The sequence below is a fragment of the Homarus americanus genome, unplaced genomic scaffold (assembly GCF_018991925.1).
Source record: "Homarus americanus isolate GMGI-L3 unplaced genomic scaffold, GMGI_Hamer_2.0 scaffold34739, whole genome shotgun sequence".
NCBI classification, from domain to species: domain Eukaryota; kingdom Metazoa; phylum Arthropoda; class Malacostraca; order Decapoda; family Nephropidae; genus Homarus; species Homarus americanus.
Genome location: NW_024737434.1, coordinates 528,613 through 555,028, shown reverse-complemented (window position 1 = coordinate 555,028; position 26,416 = coordinate 528,613). Strand labels below are relative to the sequence as shown.

General features: G+C 40.3%; 1 protein-coding gene across 1 annotated transcript in view; it reads right to left on the bottom strand.

The window, feature by feature from the left end:
* LOC121873428 (nephrin-like) overlaps window positions 1-26,416 on the bottom strand; it is a 297,799-nt gene that overhangs the window by 37,631 nt on the left and 233,752 nt on the right. Inside the window, exon 10 of the mRNA XM_042377008.1 lies at window positions 1,811-1,970. Within this exon, the coding sequence (XP_042232942.1) occupies window positions 1,811-1,970 (160 nt within the window). The remainder of the gene's footprint in view (window positions 1-1,810; window positions 1,971-26,416) is intronic.

Below are 26,416 nucleotides of genomic sequence, written 5' to 3'. Positions count from 1 at the left end.
GAGAACCATGCAAGACACACCAGGGCGCAGGGTGTGGTCAGCCAGACTGGTCATCAACTAACATTTGTAACACATCATTAACTCTCCTGTGACTCACGCCCACCAAAGATCCCGCGCGCCTCCAGGAGAAAATACTGAAGCAGAAATTGGATTCATAGTTACACATTTATATGGTTGTGTGGAAGAATATGTGCCACTATGTCAACACCCACACACATTTACACACGTACACACCCACACGTTCACACCCACACGCACACACATACACGTACACACCCACCCGCACACACACACACTCCCTGAGAATCATTTTGTAGTCTTGGTAAATATAAATCACCTCCAAATACTCCCTCCACTGATCACCATCATCCACTACTCGACCCAACGCACAAGAGAGACAGTACAACAAATATCAAAACTTACAAAAAAAAAAAAGTCTTACTCAGGAGGGAAGAAATCAGCAATGTCGTTCTCTCGGTTCACACCAACACTCATAGCCTCACAAATTAGGTCAATTATCTCTGGGGAAGGTTATTTGCTTCTTGGTATCACCCGGTGTATCGTTGTACAAGACAGCTCAGTGTTTTTTTTTTGGTGATCAACTTAAACTGTGTAAGGCATCTGGCCAAGGCTTAAAACAGGACACTACAATGAGAGGCTGTGGGGGATCGGGTTAAGGTTGTCGACGAGCTGAGTGTGTGAGTCTTGGTACTTGTCCAGAAGGGTGATGGTGTTCCGAGTGTCCTGGTAGTAACAGCTGGGCTACAACATGGGGCGCTAAGCCGTGTGTTATCTCTGGAGAATAAAAACTCCTCACTAACTGTACCGATCCAACAGGAGGAGATAATTCACCACACGAGTAAAAATAACCACCAATCAAGTCAGGAAATACCGACATTGAGTTGATTAATCAGAGTTTTAAAAAAAGGTTAATCAGTCTACTAATTCAATTTAGGACGAGACTTCTCACACAGAGAGGCAAACAGAAGCTATGTATTTCTCCTGAATCTCATATTGGTAACATTTTTCACTGACTCCTTATACTACTGCTATAACCGACCACAGTGTTGACAGCAGAAGCGTGAGGGCAGCTTACAGTGTGCAGGGCAGGTAGTCTGGATCTCCATAATAGAAAGCTTACCCTCGAGGTATTGATCACCACAGGACTAAATAACTCTGAGTATCTTGGGTTTTAGTACTATGGTCAGGTGGACGACCCTCAATATTGCAACACGATGGGGGGTTAAATTGGGTAACATTCACCTTCGTCACCCAGGTAATTCAACTAACTGAGGTGTATGACATCCACCTACAGTATGTTCTCGTGGCACGGAACACATGTCACCTGTGTCCTTCACTCTACTTTCTCTGACCAATCAATATCTATTTTCTCTGATTTTGAAAGGGTTGTGTGAACGAATGTCCCTCTCACCTGGACTGACAACGGGACATAAATATTAACCTACCTACCTGTAATTACCTGTGTAAGATCAATCTCCTGTACAATTGATATAAACACGTTATGTTATTATGAGTTAAAATATATCCCTTTCTTAATGTAATACGTTTTGTGTTTGATTGAATCCCAGGTGAGAACTTTTGTCTTTCTCGACTGATAAGATTCTATTGGACTGACAGGTGTGGACAGAATGGTAATGTAGACAGAATGGTGATACGGACAGAATAGTAATATGGCCAGAATGATAATATGATTGATAATATGGACACAATCGTATGGACAGAATGATAATATGAACAGAACGATAATATAGACAGAATAGGTGTCCAAAGGTTGAGACAGAGTACTCACAGTTGACAGTGAGGTTGAGTGAAGGACTATGAGCGTCACCCTCGACGTTGGAGGCCGAGCAGACGTAAGGGCCAGCCTGGTGACGGGTGACGCCTCTCAGGGCCAGACTGTTGCTGCTGACGACGATACCTTCTTCAGGCCAGTGTAGGATGGGCTTACCCTGCAGGAGGAGAGAGAGAGAGAGAGACTGAGACAAACAGAGAGAGAGAGAGAGAGAGAGAGAGAGAGAGAGAGAGAGAGAGAGAGAGAGAGAGAGAGAGACAAACAAGTCTTCAAGCCTTATTCTGAGACATTGTAAAAAGTTGAAAAAGAAAAATTAAACCCACGACAATGAAAATGTTATCATACATACATACATACATACATACATACATTACATACATTACATACATACATACATTACATACATACATACATTACATACATTCATACATACCCATTGCATCATTTTTATCCCCAATGTAATAACAATATAACATGACTGACACAGGTACATGGAATATGAGAGGCAACCTGACCAAAAACTATATTATTCACGATGTTGTTATTCACGCCATATTGGTCGTAATGGGGGAAAGGGGAGGGGGGAAGGGGAAAAGGGGAAGGAGAAAGGGGGGAAATCAGGAAGGGGGAGGATAATGCTACACTTTTTACATAGCTGTGAACGTTAGTCGTGAATTAGAGGCGAAAGTCAGTATTATGTCCTATGAATAATGTTGTCAAGAAGTTTTATTCATTTTTTACATCGTGGTAATATATTCATAACTGGTGGAGAACTTTGTAGAAATGTATAATATATATTGTTGGGTATAATTTCCCTAGATGACTGTGATATTTTCTATAATTCCCCTAGAATCCTGTGGTATAATCGAAAATTTCCCTATAATCCTGTGGTATAATCGAAAATTTCCCTATAATCCTGTGATAGCAACTACAATTTCCCTAGACTCGCATGTTATCACCTATAATTACCCTAGAATCCTGTGGTATAATCGACAATTTCCCTAGAATCCTGTGATATAATCCTGTATCGGAAATGAAACCATTATACAGGTGATATTTTTTAGCCAGGTGAAGCAACACGAGATGGCTCTTAGCTGGCGATACGAAACGTTGGAAGAATATGAATTATTTCCTTTGTAAACACCAAACCTAACCTAACCTAACCAAACCAAACCGACCCTAACCTAACCCAGCCTAAAATGAATTGACCTAACCCCACCTAAAGCTGACCTTGACCTAACCTAACCTAACCTGTGTTTTCAGTACACTACAAGGGCGTGAGATACTGTATGTAGTTTGAGAAATTAGTGTTGGGAGGTGTAGATGGGTGTAGGTGGGTGTGTGGGGGGCTGGTGGAAATGTAGATGAGGGGCACTGCTGAGTGTAGTGTGTAGGTGTGGGGATGGTGTTATGTGGGGGAACTGGTGTTGTGGTGTTATGATGGTGTGTTTTGTGCTCTAAGGTGGACGACAGTGGTGTAAAAAGGATGAGTGGCTATATTACATACGAGGCTTTGAACTGTGTAGCCATCATGTCGAGGTGTCGTCTGGCATGCTGAGAATTCTTATTTCTGAATATAAATACCTGATATATATATATTTTTTTATGGGAGGAAATACCGTATCGTAAATTGTTCTAAGGAGTATTGTAGTTTAGGGTTCTTCCAGATAGCTACTTAGGAACCCAGCTATCGTAGGGTATTGTAATGAACGTATAAACTAGTACCATATTGTAATTAATTGATATTATTTATTCATTCTGTGGTAGTGGAATGATTTAAGTGCGTTGAGGTTTGCGTGTAAGTCTGACATTTATGAATATTTATGTAGTGTGTAAAGGTTGAGTGAGTGAGTGAGTGAGTGAGTGAGTGTCCGGAGGTGCCAATAATTCTGGGATATTTATGTAGTGGTGCAGTTTAAATTATAAAATACGTGAGTGAGTAACTTTCCGAACTCTGGTAGTGATGGTAGATAATGCTGTCATGTAATTCTGAGTAGGTCGTTGTTGTGGTGAAGGATGTTGTTGGGTAATGTTGAGTTTTAAAGTATATGTTTGGTGGCTTTATCACAGGGGTCATTTACATAGGGGAGTAATGTTGAATGTTGTGGTGTTACGTAGGGGGTGTGGGGGTGGGTAGGTGGGTGGGTAAGTGGGGAATGTGAGGAGGAGGAGGGGGATACGAAAGTGTGAGGAGAGTGAAAGGGGTATGACAAGACAAACAGGTGCTCTCTGGTGGAATCTTGTGAGGGAGAGTTGTGGTCACTTAGGGTAGTGAGTTAGTCCACTTGTTCATATATAATGGAAACTTAATTGTCCTGTGTTTGAGAGTTGAGTCTTGGCACGGAGAGCTATCTGACGTTACCACTAAGGGGGAGAGGGGAAGAGGGGAGGGGTAAGGGGAGAAGGGAGGGAGTAATGTAATGCCCTTTATTCATGAGAGGGGGTACTGTACTATACCTGCGTGATGTGTGTAATTAATGTTATGTTAGTTAGATTCTATACGGTAATAAACACTGTCAATAACTCACTACTCGTAAAGTCCCACACAAGGAACTTTATATTACCGAAACAATTACGATTTTTTTTAACTACAGGTGATAGAGTTAATGATGCAGTAGTATGTTTTTATTTCTTGAATTAATACTATACCAGGTGTGATATACTAGACAGGTGAGAGTTGTGTCGATCTCCACTGCGTCATATTATTAATTAAAGACTTGAGTTCAGGTGACAGGTGTACAATATTCAGGTGTCCGTCAGGTACGATTTCACACCTGTACACCTGTCTAGGGTTTAATAGATTCAAAAAATTTATCAGAGTGGGAAAAAATCATTACTTAAAGATCGATAGCGTCTAGTAAGTGTGGGGGGGGTGGGGGGGGTGGGGGGGGGCAGGGTGTGGTAATTAAACTTGAGACTTCGGAAGTTCATTTGATCGTGTTTTAGCGAGTAAAAGTCACACACTTTACTTCTTAAGGATCTATAATTACATTTCCACATCTTAGTGTCCCGAGCAGCTGGAGAGAGTCGCCTTGGTGGGTGTGTGGGTGTGTGGGTGTGGGTCTGTGTGGGTGTGTGTGGGTCTGTGTGGGTGTGGGTGTGGGTGTGTGTGTGTGTGTGTGTGTGTGTGTGTGTGTGTGGGTGTGTGTGGGTCTATGTGTGTGTGTGTGTGTGTGTGTGTGTGTGTGTGTGTGTAGTAATAGTTGCATCACCAAACTACTTCTCTTGCTATGCCAAACAGATGAAGTCAAACACTCCTTCGTTATATCATCCCTTCGTTATATCATCTCTTCGTTATATCATCCCTTCGTTATATGCAATCCAGAGTCTCAAACTATACATACTTTCCATTTGAATATTTCACAGTACGCTTTTCACATTGCAGCAATTGGGACGGATTTCATAATTGGGACATTCGATAAAAGTCGACAATAGATGCGTTTATAGCGACTAAGTTACCCATTCGGAGTTTATCGATCTGGTAAGGAATTTTATATACTTTTTGGGATCAAACTTTTACGAAATACAAAAATCTTTAACCGATATGCCAAGTCGTTCAGATGGTGTGTCGTTTAAATGGCAGGGTCGTCCAGGTGGCAGGGTCGTCCAGGTGGCAGGGTCGTCCAGGTGGCAGGGTCGTCCAGGTCGCAGGGTCGTTAAAGTCTGTTGGTTGAATGATACCACGTGATCAATCTCTTCATAATTCGTCCATTAATTGCTAGTTAATTAATGGACAGTTTCATCATATCTCTGTTTAATCTGTTTCCATTCCGGGAGTATAATGATGCGCGTTCATCTTAAGTTGTTTCATAAGTCCTCCAAACTCTGTCCATTTTTCCTTCTTTAATTACCTGTATGTCACCTAATGCTTTCCGGGGGGTAGTGGGGAAAGAGTGTGGGGGAGGGGGAGGGGGGGTGTGGGGAGGGGGTGTCGGAAAGTGCCGGGAAATTTTGAAATAATTAACATGTTTTTTTTTTCAATATCAATTTCAATGGCTTTAGATAGATATATATATATACTTTATGTTTATGTCTGAAATTGTGTATAAAAAAAAAACCATAGTAACTTTATTTAAGATACGTGACGTGTGTTTTGGTAGGAGATCTGACACCACCACCTCTCACCTGGGACACCAAGGTCTGCATACAATTACTCACTTCCATGATATCAAACTTTAGAACGAAATCTTGTTGAATCATATAAAAAAAAAAAAAACCTCATTAACTTCTACTTCACAACTTCACTACTTCTCACAGAATATCAAGACAGAGTTTGTCATAGTTCACCCTACTTAAATAAACTTTTAGAAAGAAAATGGATATTCCCTTAAAAATTTAGGTTTCATTAAGGGAAGTTTCCAGAAGATGGCTTTTCATAATGTGATAATGTGGTTAAACTTTGTCTGTCTCTCTCTCTTTCTCTTCTCTCTCTATCATTCTATTTTCTTACTCTCTATTCTCTCTCTCTGTTTCTGTTTAATTTTCTTGCGTCTTATCATAACACTCTCAGATTATAATGGAGGGAATAACCTGTGTTTTCCTAATGTAGTTACGGTCTTTATCGTTCTCCACCACGCTCATTTGGCTCGTGAAAACAAACCTTCTCTGCTGTGTGGACCTCTCACTACCCCTTCACCACAAACTCACACACAAACACACACAAACAGATTTAAAAACAAACATATATATAGCCCCTTGTAGAGTTTTCCTTACACAAACACAAACATACGAACAAACACGAATACATACACACACACATACACATACACATACATATACACACACAAAGTCCTTCAACAGAGGCCAATTATACTTCAGGGTACACATAACGTCAACCAGACTCCAAGTAATATTGTCCATTTCAAACTCGCTACTGTATTAATCTGTTTACTCGTAGTGTGTGTGTGTGTGTGTGTGTGTGAGGTGCGGTAGTGTGAGGTGCGGTAATGTGTGTGAGGTGCGGTAGTGTGAGGTGCGGTAGTGTGAGGTGCTGTGTGAGGTGCGGTAGTGTGAGGTGCGGTAGTGTATGAGAGGTGTGGTACTGTGAGAGAGGAAGAAAAAAAAGATTATATTTAGAAAAGAAATGAATGTATGAAAATTGCGGAAATGTCAGAAAAGTCCTGGTTATTTTAAGGCTATCTGTAATCTGATATCATTTACCTTTGCTATCAGTTGTTAGTGTGGTTACTATCGTGCTATCTTGCTATCATATGCTATCTGCTGTTTTATATGAGGCTCGAATTCTCTCACGAGTTAAAAGTCCTTTTTATGTACGAACTGTTATGGCCTAATGGACTCTGATATTGCTTCGTTTTCTCTAGAGTTAATGAGTGTTGTAAACGTTAGTGTAATGTCTGTCTGTCTGTCTGTCTGTCTGTCTCTGTCTGTCTGTCTGTGTCTGTCTGTCTGTCTGTCTGTCTGTCTCTCCTAAATAACAAGTTTAGATCTAATAATATTGGTTTTCATCACATATCTGAACCACAGGTATAAAAAAAAATCATTCCTTAAGGTGAAATAAACTAGAGTATCTTAATTGCTCACGTTATACCTTAAACAATCTTCAATTGGCCATCACTAAATTACCCTCATTAGGCTCCGTGTTATTAACTGTACCGTCAATAAACACACCTGGGACTATAAGACTCTTTACCTGAGGCTATAAGACTCGCTACCGTGACTTTAACTTACTACTTTTAATACTTTCAACCAAAATAATTGCTTCTAACTGCAAACATTTACTCCTAAAACTAACTATATACCCTGGAAACTAACCAAACCAAACCTAACCTAACCAAACCAAACCTAACCAAACCAAACCAAACCTAACCAAACCAAACCTAACCTAACCTAACCTAACCTAACCTAACCAAACCTAACCTAACCAAACCTAACCAAACCTAACCTAGCCAATTATTTTTTTCGATATCAGACTAAAATCAGCGAAATAGGGAAAAAGAACAACAGGTAAATTAGTCTAGTTTCTTAATTATCTTCAGGTGATCAGGTAAAAGCCTTTTTCTTTAACTCTCGTGTATGTGATGCGATTTTCAGAACTCTAGTACTGTGATAGTGATGACTCTTTGGCTCCCTCGTGGTTCCTCTAATTACAGGTGTGTAGTGATATTTTCTGGCTCTCTTTTAACTCCTCTAATTACAGGTGTGTAGTGATGGCTCTTTGGTTCTCTGGCTCCCCCATGGCTCCTCTGATTACAGGTGTGTATACATTAATTTCCTTACGGCAGGTATAATTATTACCTTTCTCTCTTTAATGAGTTTTAATGTTTGGAGTGTTTTGTTTACCTGTATTTAAACCAGGTGAGTTTATGTGTGCCTGTCTGTCTGTCTAAATCTGACACCAACACCTCCTCCACCATGAATGACACCACTGACACCATGACTGACACCACTGACACCATGACTGACACCACTGACACCATGACTGACACCACTGACACCATGACTGACACCACTGACACCACTGTTTACCCCGAGAAGATTTATGAGACCAAAGGAACCTCATAAGATCCCTGTCCTCTTCTCCTCCTCCTGTCAAGAGTGTGATCCATTATGTCACTCAAATACAGAGAGGATGAGGGGAGAAGAGGAGGAAGATAAGAGGAGGAAGGGAGAGCAGAGGAGGGGAGCGAAGGGAGGAGGAGGGGGGGGAGAGGAGTAGAGGAGGGGAGGGAAGGTGTGAAAGATGAGGGGAGGAAAGGGGAAAAGAGGAGGGAGGGAAGGGGAGTAGAGGAAGGGAAGGGGTGGGAGAAAGAGAGAGGTTATCGATGATTTGAAAGGTTTGGTAAATGGGTGATAATAATGTATAAATATTGTAATGATGTATAAATGGTAGAGCAAAAATACAAGGAATAGTCTTCTACACTTTAGTTCATTAGACTTAAAAGGTGTTTGAGTGTAGCTTACCTGTTGAACCAATGCTGAGTATAGCGTTTGGGTAATAATTAATACACAATGGTAATACCGTGTTAATGAGGGATTGTATTCAAGTAATTAAGATTATATATTCATGGCATAGCATCACTTCTCAGCCAACCAATATCATTAAACAAGAAAGTCTAAAAAAAAAAAATACTAAAAGTTTTTAAAATACCATTGAATGACACTTTGGTACGACCATGCTTTAAAACTCTTACAATTTCATCTCTATTTTCATGTAACAAAACTTTTCTTCTCACGGCCAAACAGTGAAGGTTAAAGAGTTCTGGTTCCTGATAGAAGTGAGAATGACATATGAGAACCTTTAGACCAGGTAAGTAAGAGGTAAATAATTAAGAAGGTGAGATATTAATTTTTTAAAGTTCTTCAGACCTTCGAAAACCGAATAAGTTAATCTGATTGTGTTAATGCCATCCCAGTTATCTACCTTAATGTATTTTTCTTATTATTTCTGTTTATATGAATGTGACGAAGGAAAGGATGATAAAGATGAGGAAGAAAGAGAAAGAGGAATAAAGATAGAGAAATAGACATGGAGGGGATTATGTTCATTTATATTTACTTTTTTACTAGAGTTTTGTGGATGACGTACACACACACACACACACACACACACACACACACACACACACACACACACACACACACACTTTATAACTGAGCTTCGATTAGTTTGCTGTGATATTGAGTGAATAATAATCCTTACTCCCGAATGATAAATGATATTACGTATAATAATTTTGTTTAATTCTGTTAGTAATTATTTACCTGTCTGTCTGTCTGTCTCCTGGATGACTAATATTGGATGTAATACTCTGCTGGATGACTAATACTGGATGAGTGTCTGAGGGCTCCTTCTATGGTCCACTAAGACTATGTTATCTTTTGAACCGTAACCAAACACACGTACAACAGTGACAAAAACAACAATGACAAATACAACAGACAAATACAACAATAACAACAGTGACAAGAACAATAACAAGGACAACAAAAACAAGAACAGTGACATATATATAACAGCGACAAAAACAACAATAACAAATACAACAGTGACAAAAACAGTGACAAAAATGGCAAAGAGTTGAGCTGTCGGCGATAATTTTAGGTTTCCCAGCCATCAAAAAAAAAAAACCATGAACACTTTCCACTTAATTGACCCACAGGTGTGTGTATATTCATTACTTTTTAATTATTTATTATTGTTTTTGTTTCATTGGTGTATTTTTATATTTATTTGATTTATCTATCCGTCTGTTTTTATTTATTCATTTATTTATTTATTTTATTGTTTTATTTGTGTTTGTTTATGTATGTCTCTCTCTCTCTCTCTCTCTCTCTCTCTCTTCAAACAATACTGAACCCATACATCATACACCATCAGTATTATCAGTATACAAGTATTACCAGTAGTGACGCCTTATATACTCGACAAACACTAAATACAGGTTGTAAAGAAGATATTGCAACAGACAAACTGAAACAAATAGATTAACTGTGTAACCAAATGTACCCACAGGAGTAAACAATGAAAATAAACAAGAAACAAGAAAATACTCCAATTTCTTGATTGTCTTTATGTCTTTTAAATACATTTGGTTCAATCCTGTAAACAAACTGGAAGGAAGGAAGGAATATATTCAGAGTCCAAAAGTTGAGGGAAACGGGAGACCCAAAAAATTTCAGAATCAATTAAGCAGCTTTGAATTCTTGATCGGATAATCCATGAGTGAATTTAAAGAATCCAACACCATTTTTTCATTCCTCTTGATATCTTGTGATGAATCCTACGTATAAATCTAGGTGGAAAAATTTTTACAAACACACAGAAAGTAAGAAAAAATATTACTTCTGTCGAGTTTAGTTGCAATGGCTTTGTTGAAATGGAATTAAATTTACCTAAACATCAGAAATTTACAAACATTTGGTGAACATATAATTAAAATCCACTTATCCATATCTTACTAAACACTAAACTCATAATTAAAATGAAGATAAATTATATAAAGACTTTAACATTGAACATAACTTAAAATACAATGTTTTCTGTCTCATTCTGTTGACACCAAGTAAACCTCCGACTAACACAGATACGACACGGGGGAAAAATTTAATTGACACTATTCACCTGTTTGTCGTCTATTAAGTCTACTCACCGTTTTTAATTAAGTTTTACCACAGTTTCGTCATTACCCCAAATTTCGTGGAGTAATATATGTGTTTTATAAAAATTCCACACACGGTGACACGAGCGGGGCAGGGTAGGTCGGGGCGGGGCGGGACAGGGGGGGGGAAGGAGGGCGGAGCGGGGCACAGGTGAGGTGATATATTGTACAGCCTTTTACCTGAGCATCAAGAAATACCTGAACTCTATTTTTAAGTATCGTTAGCTCGTGTAGGAACCATCACTTGTGGTCTGTGTGTGCCAGGAAAAAAAAAACTGTATCGTGTTGAAATAAATTGATTGTTGTGTTAAAAAAAATGGAGTTTGTAATCTATTCTCAAAAGCCTTACTTGATGAGGTTTATTAATTTGGTAATATTATCAAGGTATTAGACTCCACACACATACATACACGAACGCACACACACAGACACACACGGACACACATACACAGACACACACGGACACACACACATAACAAATACAACATCCACCTCATGCATTCCTTACAACATTCCTTTTATAAAAATATTACCCGCTAAAAAAAATAAAAGGGCGTGAACATGAAAACAAAAACCAATACAAAAAAAATACAAAAAAATTCTACTTAAACTTAAAAATAAAATAAATGTTTCTCTTAGGACGAAAAAAAATCATAAAATACGAAACAATATCATAATGGAAAACACCAAAATTATTATTTGTCCTGAGGAAAGGAAAACCCTCAGAAAATTCCCTCCTGATAAGTTTTTAAGCGATGAAGAATGAGGCAATGTTGGCCCTCACCTCCTTCCCTTCTCCATCTAGCCCCCTTCCTCCTCCTCCTCACCCCTCCCTCTCTCCTCACCCTCCTCCTCTCACCCCCTGCCTCTCTCCCACCCCATCTCCCCCTGCCTCCTCCTCACCCCTCCCTCCTCAACCCCTGCCTCTCTCCCCTACCCCCATCTCCCCTGCTCCTCCTCACCCCCCTCCTCTCCTCACCCCCTGCCTCTACCCCATCCCCTGCCTCCCTCACCCCCTCCCTCTTCCCTACCCCGCCCTCTTCTCCATCTCCCTGCTCACTCCACACCCCACCAACACCCCTCCATGATGATATATTCTACACGGCACCAGTGATCCCGGAGCCTCATCATAATGCCAGCCCAGAATAATGTTACCCTGCCGACGTCCAATATTCATATACTAGCTGAACCCGTAAAAGTTGGGCGATACACGTCTCCTAACCTAATCTCCTCTCTACCCACACACACACACACACACACACACACACACAGAGTACAGATACTTTTTTGAGTGACTGTATGTTTGGTCTATCTGTTGATCGGGTTTTGTAATAATATTCCTTTATCTTGAGGACATTATACAGAGGGTTCGGTTAGATGTGAAAGCCCCATCTAATGAACCATATAGAGATGAATGTACGTTATATCGATTTCCGTTATATGGAGAGAGAAGTCAGTTATATGGAGGGAGAAGTCCGTTATATGGAGAGAGGTACGTTATATGGAGGGAGAAGTCCGTTATATGGAGGGAGAAGTCCGTTATATGGAGAGAAGTCCGTTATATGGAGAGAGGCATTATATGGAGGTAGAAGTCCGTTATATGGAGGGAGAAGTCCGTTATATGGAGGGAGAAGTCCGTTATATAGAGAGAGGTACGTTATATGGAGGTTTCACTTATAGTTTATGTTATTTGGTCTTCACAAGTTCCTGCATAAATTCGGTATGTGTTTTACCATCAGCCTTTGAGTGGTTGTGAGTTGTTGTAGTGTTGGTTGTTGTTGTTGTTGTAGTGTCTGGTTGTTGTTGTTGTTATAGTGTTGGTTGTTGTTGTTGTTGTAGTGTTGGTTGTTGTTGTTGTTGTAGTGTCTGGTTGTTGTTGTTGTTGTAGTGTTGGTTGTTGTTGTTTAGTGTTGGTTGTTGTTGTTGTTATAGTGTCTGGTTGTTGTTGTTGTAGTGTCTGGTTGTTGTTGTTGTTGTAGTGTCTGGTTGTTGTTGTTGTTGTAGTGTTGGTTGTTGTAGTGTTGGTTGTTGTTGTTGTTATAGTGTCTGGTTGTTGTTGATATAGTGTTGGTTGTTGGTGATGTTATAGTGTTGGTTGTTATAGTGTCTGGTTGTTGTTGTGTTATAGTGTCTGGTTGTTGTTGTTGTTATAGTGTTGGTTGTTGTTGTTGTTGTAGTGTTGGTTGTTGTTGTTTATAGTGTCTGGTTGTTGTTGATATAGTGTTGGTTGTTGGTGATGTTAAGTGTTGTTGGTTGTTATAGTGTCTGGTGTTGTTGTTGTTGTAGTGTCTGGTTGTTGTTGTTGTTTATTATTTCTAGTGTTGGTTGTTGTTATAGTGTCTGGTTGTTGTTGTTGTTGTAGTGTCTGGTTGTTGTTGATATAGTGTTGGTTGTTGGTGATGTTATAGTGTTGGTTGTTATAGTGTCTGGTTGTTGTTGTTGTTATAGTGTCTGGTTGTTGTTCAGTCATAAGTCAACACTCCTTATTCCTCTATCAATACTTCCCTTACATGGACGAGTTTTCCTCCATATAATTAACCCACTTTCACTCAAGCTTATTACTTTCACTCAAGCTTATTACTTTCACTCAAGCTTATTACTTTCACTCAAGCTTATTTCCAGTTTTCTTCTCGTCTCGTTAAGTTTATTTCCATTATTGGCTATAGTCTATTAACCCCCTTGTATACTGGCTCCTCCCTATTGAATAAAATCATCTACTAGTCAAATAAAATACCAAAATGCCATCCTAGTAGTGAAGGGGTTAAGTAACTCTTTACTTTTCCCAGGTAAAGGTGTTTAATGATTAGTTTGTAGAGTCAGAATCCTCTTCAACTTGCTGCACTAAACCTCAACTTGTTAGGTTAGGGTTCATTTCAATTCCACCTTCGGGGTTGATTCTCTACTGTTCCTGTTTCCGTGATTGTTGTTCATTCGTGTCTGATGCAAATATTATGATGTCATCAGCCAAATGAAACAGCTTAAGTAGGCACCATTTATATACAAACTTGTTTCATCTCAAGTGAATGACCCGAAACTTTTCTCAATATTGGTGGGAGAAAATATTTACTGTAATCAACTGTGTTATTATGGATAACTTTTTGTTTATTTGCTTCTAACTTTATACTCTGCATATAATTGTAAACAGAGAAAGTGAACTAGAACCAAACAAATGCAATTTTATGTAATGATAAAACAAAAAATATTTCTAAATGTTTTTGCGTTTTTATATCTTCCTGAACTAACACACACACACACACACACACACACACACACACAACACACACACACACACAACACACACACACACACAGACACACACACACACACACACACTGTATCACAAAGTATATATATCAAACATTGTTATTATTGCATCGACTATATTTTCAACAATTATTTTCAGAATCCAAGACTTTCAAAAACAGTTTAACTCCTTTAAGGTAAGCGGCGGCAACAACAAATATTTCAGGTAAAACTATAAGACACTTAACGATCAAAGCCTAAGGTAACAAACCAATTACCTGTCCCTTACCTGGTAATATATTTCAGTTAACGTTAAACTAGGAATAGAGTCGCTCCAGTCAAAACAATCATCTCAGGTAAAATATAATTAATCTTCCACAGGTGTTCGTATGTTACCTGTTGTAGTGGATCTGTTAATTTGTTTTAGTTTCATGATAAAGGAAATTCTTCTCTTCATATTTGATAAACAGTGACCCCCTAAAACCCACCCTCCCATCAGCCTGCTCACCTCCCACCGCCCACCCACCTCCCATCCAGCCCAACCCACTCCTACCCCCCAACAATCATAATTCAATTCTTTACAATATCTCTCTCTAGGGATTCCAATTCCTTAAAATATAATCCTTCATAAATCCTCAAAAAAAATCCTTCAATAAAATCCAGTTCCTTGCAATATAATCCTTTACAAATCCTTAAGAATCTTTGTTGCGATTCTATCCCCTTGAAATATTTTCCTTGGGTAAGTCCTTCAGCTCATGGTGGTGGTGGTGGTGGTAGTGGTGGTGAGTGGTGGTAGTGGTGGTGAGTGGTGGTGAGTGGTGGTGGTGAGTGGTAGTGTGACTGGTGGTGAGTGGTGGTGAGTGGTGGTGGTGGTGGTAGTGGTGGTGGTGAGTGTTGGTGGTGAGTGTTGGTGGTGAATGGTGGTGACTGTTGGTGAGTGTTGGTGGTGACTGGTGGTGAGTGTTAGTGGTGAGTGTTGGTGGTGAGTGTTGGTGGTGAGTGTTGGTGGTGACTGGTGGTGACTGGTGGTGAGTGTTGGTTGTGAAGGTGATTAATGAGGCGGTATGAGCAGCCTCGTGTGTCTCATTACTCAAAGGTTATATACCAGGATATGAGAGAAGATATTCCTCCTTCCTTCCTTCCTTCCTTCCTTCCTTCCTTCCTTCCCTCTCCCTCCTTCCCTCCCTCATTCCTCACCTCAAACCTCCTTCCCCTCACAAATGTACCCTACCCTCCCCTAAAGAATATCAACACTATACACAATATTCTCCACGTTACCAAAAACATTACAATTAACTCCTTCACGCCCGCCGCCCCAACTTCAACCTGAGACGCATTTCAGGATGACCAAAATGACTGAAAAAACTCGCTGAGACTCTATCGTGGAAGTTGTTGTTTTTTTATGTTTTTTGGGGGTTTTTTTTTTTTGGTCTTATCCCAGTTAAGAGAAAAGTGTAAACAAACTTATCTTGCCAATGTTTTAAGAATGAAGACCCAAAGACCACACACATTGTCTAGGGTGAGAGGAGGGAAGAAGAGGGAGACGGAAGAGAGGAGAAGAAAGGGGGGAGAATGAAGAAAGGAGAAGGGAGAAGAAGAAGAAAAGAGGAAGGGAAACAGAGAGAGGGAGAGAGAGGAAGATGGAGAGAGGGAGAGGGAGAGAAAGGAAGGAAAGAAAGAGAGGGAGGAAATTAGAGGTTGAAAGGGAGGGAGAGAGAGAAAGTGGAGGCAAAGGGAAGAAAGATTGAGACGGAAAGAGGAGGGGAGAGGAAGAGAGGGAGGAGGAGGAAAGAGAAAGAAGAGAGATGCAAAGAAGAGGAGGGAAAGATAAATGAGAGAGAGAGAGTAGTGAAGATTGATGTTTACTCAGAGAAAATGATGAGGATGCAAACATAGTGAAGACAAGTGAGGAATGATTCTCTTAAGTGATGAGAGAGAGAGAGAGAGAGAGAGAGAGAGAGAGAGAGAGAGAGAGAGAGAGAGAGAGAGAGAGACCAGACATACAAAGAGAAAGACAGACACAAAAAAGCAAGCAGATAAGCAGACAAAAAAAATCAGACAGACAGACACAGACAGAGAGATAGACAGAACCGTGAAGACTTTGACTAATGACGTTAACGAGAGGACTGAGGAAAGGTTAGGGCAATAAAGGTCTTCCTGTACTGGCGGGAGAGAGAGAGAGAGACGGTGCCCTCAGTATCGTACCAGAGTTCATTATACAAGCTAAGATAAATGAGATGATCTGGGAGGTATACTTTCTTTCAGCTGACGCAGGAGACGCAAAAGACGCAGGAGTCGCAAGAGACGGAGGAGACGCGGGAGTCGCAGGAGAAGCAAGAGACGCAGAGTAAGGAATAACCTGAAGGAGGAGGAGGAAGAACTACCCGAGTCGTCCTTCTTCCTGGTAAAAAACGTCACCCAAGTATGTATTAGCAATATTATAGTGCAGTAAACCTAGATTTATTGACCTATTTTCCTGGCTAGCCATAATGTCTACGATTAATGGTCGCATGGTTGGCTGACTGGCTGGGTGGCTCGGTGGCTGTCTGAGTGGCTGTGGTTGTTGTGGCTATAGTGTGATGGTGGTGGTTGTGTAGCTGGTAGTTGTGGTTGTTATTGTGCAACTAGCTGGTTGGTTGGTTGTTGTGGTTACAGTGTGTTGATGGTGGTAGTGATGACTAGCTGGTTGTTAGTTGTGGTTGTTGTGGTAGCCAGTGTGTGATTGTTGTAAGGACTTCATATGTGCTGTTGTTGTTGTTGTTCTTGCAACCACGGTGTTATGATGTTGTAGGTGGTGGTGGTGGTTGTTGTCGATGTCCTGTCACGGAACTACAGGATGATGGAAGCAAGACCGACAGTTCATTACGTGGATGTTACCATAGGTCTCTCTCTCTCTCTCTCTCTCTCTCTCTCTCTCTCTCTCTCATCACTACTCAGCAGGGAACACCACACTGTATTTTGTAGCTCTCTGTATAACGAGTGCTGAACACTTTATAAGACACGAGTATCAACAAGGGAGTAAGGCGGTGCTAAAGACCTTGGGATACACGGAGTCTTTATCGGAATATTCAATAAAAATAAATTATGGTTTTATTCTTCGTTATAAAAAATGAAATTATCTTGGGTAGAGAGAGAGAGAGAGAGAGAGAGAGAGAGAGAGAGAGAGAGTGAGTGGTCGTCTATGTATCTATCTATCTATCTGTCTGTCTGTCTGTCTGTCTGTCAGTATACACGTAAAATTGACAATACAGTAAATACAAAACTCATGGGATACTGATAGTGTTCTCCCCCGTCACCCAACCAATCAGGAAGCCGTATAAGCACCTGGTAGATCACCTGGCGAAAAGTAATTAGCCTCATCTTACCTGTCCTAACTTTTTAATGTGGCAATGATGAGGAAGTATCATGAGGCAGGTTGAATAACAGGAGGAGGAAGAGGAGGAACAGGAAGAGGAGGAAGAGGGGGAGGAACAAGAGGAAGAAGAGGAAGGTGAGGAGGAGGTAGAGGAGGAAGAGGAGGAGGAGGAAGAGTTGGAAGAAGAAGAAGAGGAAGAGGAGGAAGAGGAGGAGGAGGAAGAAGAGGAAGAAGAGGAAGGTGAGGGGGAGGAAGAGGAGGTGTGTATATCTAATTTATTCCTACCTGGTAAAATAGGTTAGGTGTAGATATATATTTGTGAGTCCTATATTAATAGCCACAGGTAATATAGGTTAATTGATTAGTCCCTGTACACCTGTAACTTACCTGTTCTTTACCTTCTAATAACAGTAAAAATAAAAACATCAAAATAAAATTTAATTATCACAGGTGTACAGGTATAGAATCTGTACACCTGTAATCAACACTATAGTTATTTACCTTCAAAAAATAACAGTAAATATATAAAAATCATCAGAATAAACGTAGATAATTATCACAGGTGTGCAGGTAGTTTTCCACGACCAGGTAAGCTTCAGCATGGCTAAAAAAATTACGAAATATAATACCAACTAATGATTGATATAGGACTGAAAAGAGAGAGACTTTGCAGAGAGCGTTGATGGATACGAACGAGAACACACACACACACACACACACACACACACACACACCGTATAACAAGTGTGTGTGTGTGTTTGCGTGTGTGTGTGTGTGTGTGTGTGTGTGTGTGTGTGTGTGTGTGTGTGTGAACAATTTTTCATCAGTTAGTTGAAATAAAACTTTGGTTCCTCGTAAATGCTGTGTTGTAGATGAACCTAACATTATCCATGTAACTATAAATATATAAACCTCTCAGTGGAATTACATCTGTGTACGTTAAAAATGTAAGATCTACATATATACGTTTAAAATTACTCCATGTATAAAGTATATCCATGTATACATAAAATTATCCATGGAACACTATTTACGTGTTTAATTTAACTCTATTTATCAAACTGGTGAATATGATCCAGAAAATTCCTCCACTGGCTCACCCTCTCCACCCCACCCCCCCTCACCCTCTCTCCACACCCTCCCTCTCCCTTCACCCTCTCTCCCTGGTTACGGTGGCGAGCCAAGGGAGCTTATACACCCTATTTGTTACTCTCGTCCCCAAGTACAGCTTAGGATAGGTATATATATTTTATCGGATATCTTCTCGCATCATTAGCTACGTGGGGGGGAGTGGGTGGGAGGGGGGAAGGAGGGGTGGGAGGGGATGGGAGAGGGGAAGGAGGGGTGATGGAGGGGTGGGAGGGAAGGAGGGGGTGAAGGAGGGAGGTGGGAGTGGGTGGGAGGGAAGGAGAATTGAAGGAGGGGTGGGAGGGTGGGAGGGGGAAGGGGTGGCGGTCAACACGAATATCTTAAACCAGGAAGAAGAAAACGTAAAAAAAAAAAACCCTACGATTTGTTCTTTTTTGGTCTTAGTTGATGATGACATGTACCTTCTTATCTCTTATTGGCTGAGAACTTAGTGATTCTAGTCCTTCTTTACTCTTATTGGTTGATATCTTGTTTCCCCTAACTCTAATTGGCTGATCAAGTCTTGTTGTTCCTCTCTTAGCCCCTGATTGGTTAATTACTTATTCTCTCTTAACTCCTATTGGCTGATTACTTATTCTCTTAACTCCTATTGGCTGATTACTTATTCTCTTAACTCCTATTGGCTGATTACTTATTCTCTCTCACCTTTTTCTGGTTAATGACATAATACCCACGAGCGTTTACCGATTAATAAAATATTCTCACTTAACCTTTTGTCTGTTAATGAGAAACAATTTAACTACATACATACATACATACATACATACATACATACATACATACATACATACATTCATGGCGTTAACACAGTCTGGACACGAAATCTGAGAATACCTGAACAATTTCTCTGAACACAGCCAGTCAGCACACTCAACCGCCCACCTCACATCTCCTAGCTACATTTTCACTTTATTTCATTCTTCCACTTCACTCCCTTCCTCCCCCTTCCTTTTATCTCCCTCACGCACCCTTTTTTATTATTTTATTCCTCCCTTCCTCTCTCTCTCTCTCTCTCTCTCTCCCTTATTCGATTTATCTATACCTTAAAACATCGGGAGTCTCTTTTTATTTCATTCATATTTTTCTATTTTTCATTTCAACAATTTCGTGTTTATTTATTTTTTCTAGTTTTCTTTTATCGCATTTCATTATTCTTATATATTTATCAGGTTTTCTTATTATTTCCCTCTATGGTTTATTTACCGTTTATTACTGCCATATAGCTGTTATCTGTTACCTCCTAACCTAACCTATACAGGGTGGTTCACAAGTTCCATAACCAACATCAAATAGTATCTCAGGTAAACGATTTATGCATCACTCTGTATAAGTCTAAAACATGTGTGTAATTTGTTCTCCAATAGTCTATGTCTCCTCGTAATATTATACCAACATATCTCCATCAAAATCTATCTCAGTCTCCCAATAGTCTCTCCATAGTGTCTCCTCATCCACACATCCATCCACACATCCATCCACACATCCATCCACACATCCAAGTATCTCTTTCTCCAGGGATCAATAATTTCACCACCTAATGACTTTCTATAGAGTAACCATAGACTTACCTTCCTCGTCTTCTCAACACTCTAAAAGAAGCCTCGTTAACCATCCACGTCAGCTATACTATGAATACTGCCTCCCCATAGTCGACGAAATCCTGGTGACTTGCTAACAATCTCACCCCCCACACACACACACACACACACACACACACACACCACCTTACCCGTGTTTACATTCATTCTCGGCAGCTTTCCTCTGACATCCTCGATATATTTAACAGAGTATTTGAACGTCACTGGTGTCTCTCTCATTAATGGGAGCATGACGGTGAGGTGAAGTGAGGTGAGGTGAGGTGAGGTGAGGAGGGAGTAGTATGAGGTGAAGACATAATATCAAGGACTTATCTGAACGTGTAATTAAGGCCATTTGATAAACTTAATAAAATCTTAATTGGCCTTTGACGTGGTGTTGAAAAGGTGGAAAAAAAGGGAGGAGGGGGAAGGAGGAGGGGAAAGGAGGAGGAGGAAGGAGGAAGGAAAAGGAGGAGAAGGAGGAGAGGAGGAAGGAGGAGGAAGGAGGAGGAAGGAGGAGGAGGAGGAGCAGAAAGGAGGGAGGGGGAAGAAAGAGGAAGGAGGTGGGAAAGGGGGAAGGAGGGGAAGGAATGAAGAAGGAGTGTTAAGAAAAGAAGAGGGAAGGAAGAGGGCAGGAAAGAAGGGAAAGGGAAGGCTAAGGGAAGGATTGCGAAGGTGGTAGAGGAGGAGAGGAAGAGATAATGATGTTAGTCAGTGTTATATGACCCTTATCTCTATCTTCTGATATTATCTCACCTCTCTCTCTTTCTCTTTCTCCCCTTCTCTCTCTCTCTCTCTGTCTCCCTTCTCTCTTTCTCTCTCTCCCTCCTCTCACCCCCCGTCCTTTCTCTCACTCTCTCCTTGTCTCTCCCTATTCTCCTCTCCTCCTCCCAAATCCCTCTCTCTGTGTCTCTCCTTGTCTCTCCCATTTCTCTCTCTCTTTCCTCCTCTCTCCCTTCCTCTCTTTCTATCTATCTCTCCATTCCAGAAAATATTGTAAACAAAGAGGAATGAAAGGAGAGGGAGGAGGAGGAGGAGGCAACAGTGGGCTATGAATATGGAACCACAACACGGCGTGAAAACAACAGTCATAATGGAATTGTCTGATGGAAGAGCAAAAGACCGCGAGATTTATTTTTATATTTAACCTTCCCTGATTCGCCAATGGATTGTTTATTATTGATTTTCATTTTACAGCTGCGAGAGAAACTAGGGATGGGGGTTTGGGAGATGGTAAGGTAGGTGGGAAGGGATGGTAGGGTAGGTGGGAAGGGATGGTAGGGTAGGTGGGAAGGGATGGTAGGGTAGGTGGGAAGGGATGTTGGGATGGTGGGAAAAGAGGGAAGGAAAGAAAAATAAAGTAAGACAGGAAGAGAGACAGAGAGAAAAAGAATAATAATTAATATAGTGACTAAAATAATATAAGAAATCCACCTAATTAAACTTTTTTTTTACCTGATACTAAATAACAACAGAGAAATATATGGACTGAACTCATCTACCAAGTGATCTGTATGTTCCGTTCTATGGTACATGTCACCCACCCAAATTGGACGGTCTGAAGTACAGTTATTCTGCATGAACAAGTACAAATACAATATGTTTTGGTGTTTATATTTGTTTTGTGTATAGGCAATAAACACAAACAGGCGGTACACACACACACACACACACACACACACACACACACACACACACACACACACACACACACACACACACACACACACACACACACACACACAGTTTATTGAACAATCTCCAAAACTGGGCCACCAACAACCATGTCACCATCAACCATACCAAGACCATGGTTATGCACATCAACCTCTCCCCCGACATTGTCCCACCTCCTTCCATTACTCTAGGTCCGAACACACTCCAGGTTGTAGATTCCACGAAGCTCCTCGGCGTCACTATAGACAACAAACTAAATTGGAAACCACACGTCAGTGAAGTTGTCAAATCCTCCAGTTTCCGTCTCCACCTCCTCCGCTGACTCAAGTCCCTCGGAGTTCCTGCACCCGAGCTCCTCAGTGTTTACACAACATTCATACTTCCCCACCAAAGCTCACCTATACCTCCCCCACCTGGTCTTCCTCCTAAATGCCACACAACGTAAACACCTAGAAAAAGAAAGTGCAAAGAGGGCATGCAAGGTATTCTCCTTCCTACTCACATATCAAGAAGCGCTCAACACACTGACCCTTTCTCGACTCTCACTGACCATCACCGACCTCATCTGCAAATTTGGTAAGAGCTTCCTGCACCATCCCCGACAAAGCTCCTACTACCACCTGAGATCCCTAGCCCGAAATTGCTGTTCGACACCACAACCGCATCCAGCCCATACGTGCACGAACTGATCGCTATAAGAACAGCCCAGTCCCAACCATTGTAAATATTATCAGTAACTTATAATAAACCAGTGTATTCACTCCCAGTAAACACTACTCCTTGCACTGTCACTATGTGGAAATGAACTGTAGTTTGAGCTTTTCCCCATCTAGTTATTATATGTCTTATTTGTGTCACTTATGTTACTTGTATATTATTTGTAATTCGTAACCCATTCCCCAAATATGTAACTGTATATTTTCAGCCTTCTGGCTGCCAAGCTCTTTCAATAAACCGTTAATTATTATTATTATTATGATTATTATTATTATTATTATTATTACAGGTGACAAGGAGTAGGCTCAAGCACCTTTGTTGTTCTGTTATGTACAATAAAATTCTCCCCTTCACATATATTGTTCCTACCAATGTTTATTTCTTTACGAACAAATTTTTCTCATATTCTTTCATTCTTGATGGAGTCGTGAGTGGAATAATAAACATCTGTGTTTGTTTGATGTCGGGAGTCTTTGGGAGAGTAGTGTTTTTATATCGTTTTTTTATGTTTTATCTTGGTTTTGTGTTTTTTTATTTAGTTTTCGTTGTTAAGTTTGTTTTGCCTTAAGATTCAGATGTCAAGGCTGTGAGTCTGAGACAGGTGAGAGCCTGGGCACTTCACCTGTGATCTTTGTTAAGTTACCTTCCATCACCGCCAAGCAAGGTAGTCCAGGTAAAGTCCCTGTCACTCTCAAACTCTCTCTCTTACACCCACACCCATCCCCCACACCCACACACACACCCACACCCATCCCCCACACCCACACACCCACACACACTCACCCACACACTCTATCATGGACCATCCCTCTCAGCATAATCCCTGTATCAACATATCACTCCACACATACATACTTGATAAATCTCGCCTCCTCCTTGTATTTCCTCCTAACAATACAACACAATACAACACAATACAACACAATACAACACAATACAATACAATACAATACGAGACCAGACGAGACCAGACGAGACCTATAAAACAGCACATTTTCCATACCATTTAAAAGTCAAATTTAAAAAAGGAAATCTTAAATCACCTGAGAGATAAAATAAAAGATAAAAATGATAAGAGGAAGGAATCTTTATCCCCCCTTATCATATATCAAACCTCAGACGTTTATATTACGGTTAACGGCGCCACATCCTCTCATTCATTCCCTAGTCATGAGTTGTGATAATTTGCATATGAATATTATTATCTTACCTTGAGTTACCTTATTCCACTTTCAATTTATTTGTCAATTTACATAATGTGGTTTTGTCAGATTATAGGAGCTAGACGTGTTACCTGAGAGCCAGTGAGTTATATACAGATGATTGTAGGTAGAATATGGTGTATTTTAGACAGAGAGACAGACAGACAAACAGACAGAGACATACACACAAACAAAGGATATCTCAAATGGTCTAGAGACATTATCCTTGACTAGATTATTTGTCTATAGTTGTGAGTGGTGATGGATGGTTGAAGAGCTCTGAGGCTTAATGCATACCAAGGTCTTCCTCTCCTTCACTCCCCCACTCTCTCCTTCACTCTCTTCCTCCCTCACTCTCTCTATCCTTCACATCCTCTCCTGGTTGTGACAGTTATCTCCCCTCAACATATCTCTAAAACTCCTCACACACACTCACTCACTCACTCACACTCACTCACTCACTCACTCACTCACTCACTCACTCACCCCATTCCTCCTAGCTCAGTTACGTGTTCTTTTCTCCCTCTCTTGTGTGAAGCTGTAGGAGCTCTCTTTAATACCACACCCTCGTCTACACAGTCACTCTATGTTGGGAATATTGTCTGGGTATCTGTCTACTGGCCGCTCTATTCTCACGTCCCTAGTTCCTCAAAATTTGCTAACACTGATTTTATTTTGTGTCTCAGTATTTTTCAATGTGTGTGTGTGTGTGTGTGTGTGTGTGTGTGTGTGTGTGTGTGTGTGTGTGTCTGTCTGTCTCAAAACACAAAATCATATACGTATATAAAAAAAAACATTAAAATTCTACAATTCTACAAATAATTTTAGCCTAACATCATCATCTCTTACACAAACTCTGCCTTTCCTCCTCACACCTACTTCACTACCTCACCACCACCCCCCCCCAACTCCTCCCTCCCTACACACAACTTCTCTTTACACACCAACAACCATTTATGTCTTTATTCCCAAATCTCTCTCTCTCTCTCTCTCTCTCTCTCTCTCTCTCTCTCTCTGTTTGCGTCTATTTCTCTCTTCCCCTTTATCGTACAGTTTCCTCTCACACTATTTCCAATTTCCTCACTCCATATGCTTCTCTTCATTTACTACTACTACTACTACTACTACTTCTACTACTACTACTACTACTACTACTACTATTACTTCTACTACTTCCGTCACACCTTCGCATTACATCACTACTCTCATCATTCTCAATAATGTTCCCTGACACGCACACACGCACACACACACACACACACACACACACACACACACATCTTTCCCTCACTACAGACAGTCGCTAATAACTAATGACCTTGACCTAGTTTAATTTATTCTTTAAAGTCTTTATTTACGGTAATAATAACAACCTTTTAACAGAGAGAAAAAAAGAACATTTAAATACACAACCTGGAAATAGACACAATTACCCCCCACAACATTAAAGTTTCCTAACATTAACCTAATTTAGTTTATTCTTAGGATTTTTATGGTGATAATTACGGTGTTTTTCTCCTTCAATAACAATTAAGAGAACCTTGAAATAAACAACAACAACAACAACAACAACAACAACAATAACGGCGACGAGGGGAAGAAATAGTCGGTGAGGATTTGTTGTTGTTGTTGTTTTACGCCTTTGTTGATTTTTTTTTGTTTGCGTGACGTCATTCCCACAGTTGGTCACGTGGTATAAACACTATCCCAAGTTCGGTACGTGGTATAAACAATATCCCAAGTTCGTCACGTGGTATAAATAATCCCAAGTTCGTCACGTGGTATAAATAATCCCAAGTTCGTCACGTGGTATAAATAATCCCAAGTTCGTCACGTGGTATAAATAATCCCAAGTTGGTCACATGATATAAACAGGTGATCAAAGCCAGGTTATATCGTTCCCATGACCAACAAGAATAGTTTGTGTGGCGTAAACAAACAGTATATATGTAGCCGTTACGAGAATGACCAAATTAAACATTCTTTTTTAAGGAAGGAAGAATGAGTGTGGAGTACAGAGCTAATTTGGTCTTTCTCATGTACAGTAAACACGAACAAACAGGTCAGTTGAGCTGTAAACACAAATGAAATGTAGAAAAAAAAATGGGTAGTGTATCCTTGTGTGTGTGTGTGTACAATACTGACCTGGATAAAGTGACGTAAGGAAGCCAATTACCTGTCAGTCTACCTGTATATACCCGCACCCTAATTACCCCCATATCATCACTACACCAACACCTATAGTACCTACCCCTTGTTATGTTAAATTACAAGATTATTACAAAGAATAAATACAAATCTTACCTGAGAACTAATTACCTATTAATTCTCCAGGTATTTTCGTAATTTTTTTTCTCTATCATGTTAGATTTAAAAGCGTATATTACCTGTGATTAAAATCCAGGTAATCCCATCCAAGCGGCCATGATAGAATGGTCGGGAATAACTACACTCAACATTTCTAAAACATCTAAAAGGTCAAGAGTGAATGATTCATCAACCAATCAGCAGCGGGAACACAGAGGAGAACACACCAACAACCAATCAATTCTGTGATTACTTTA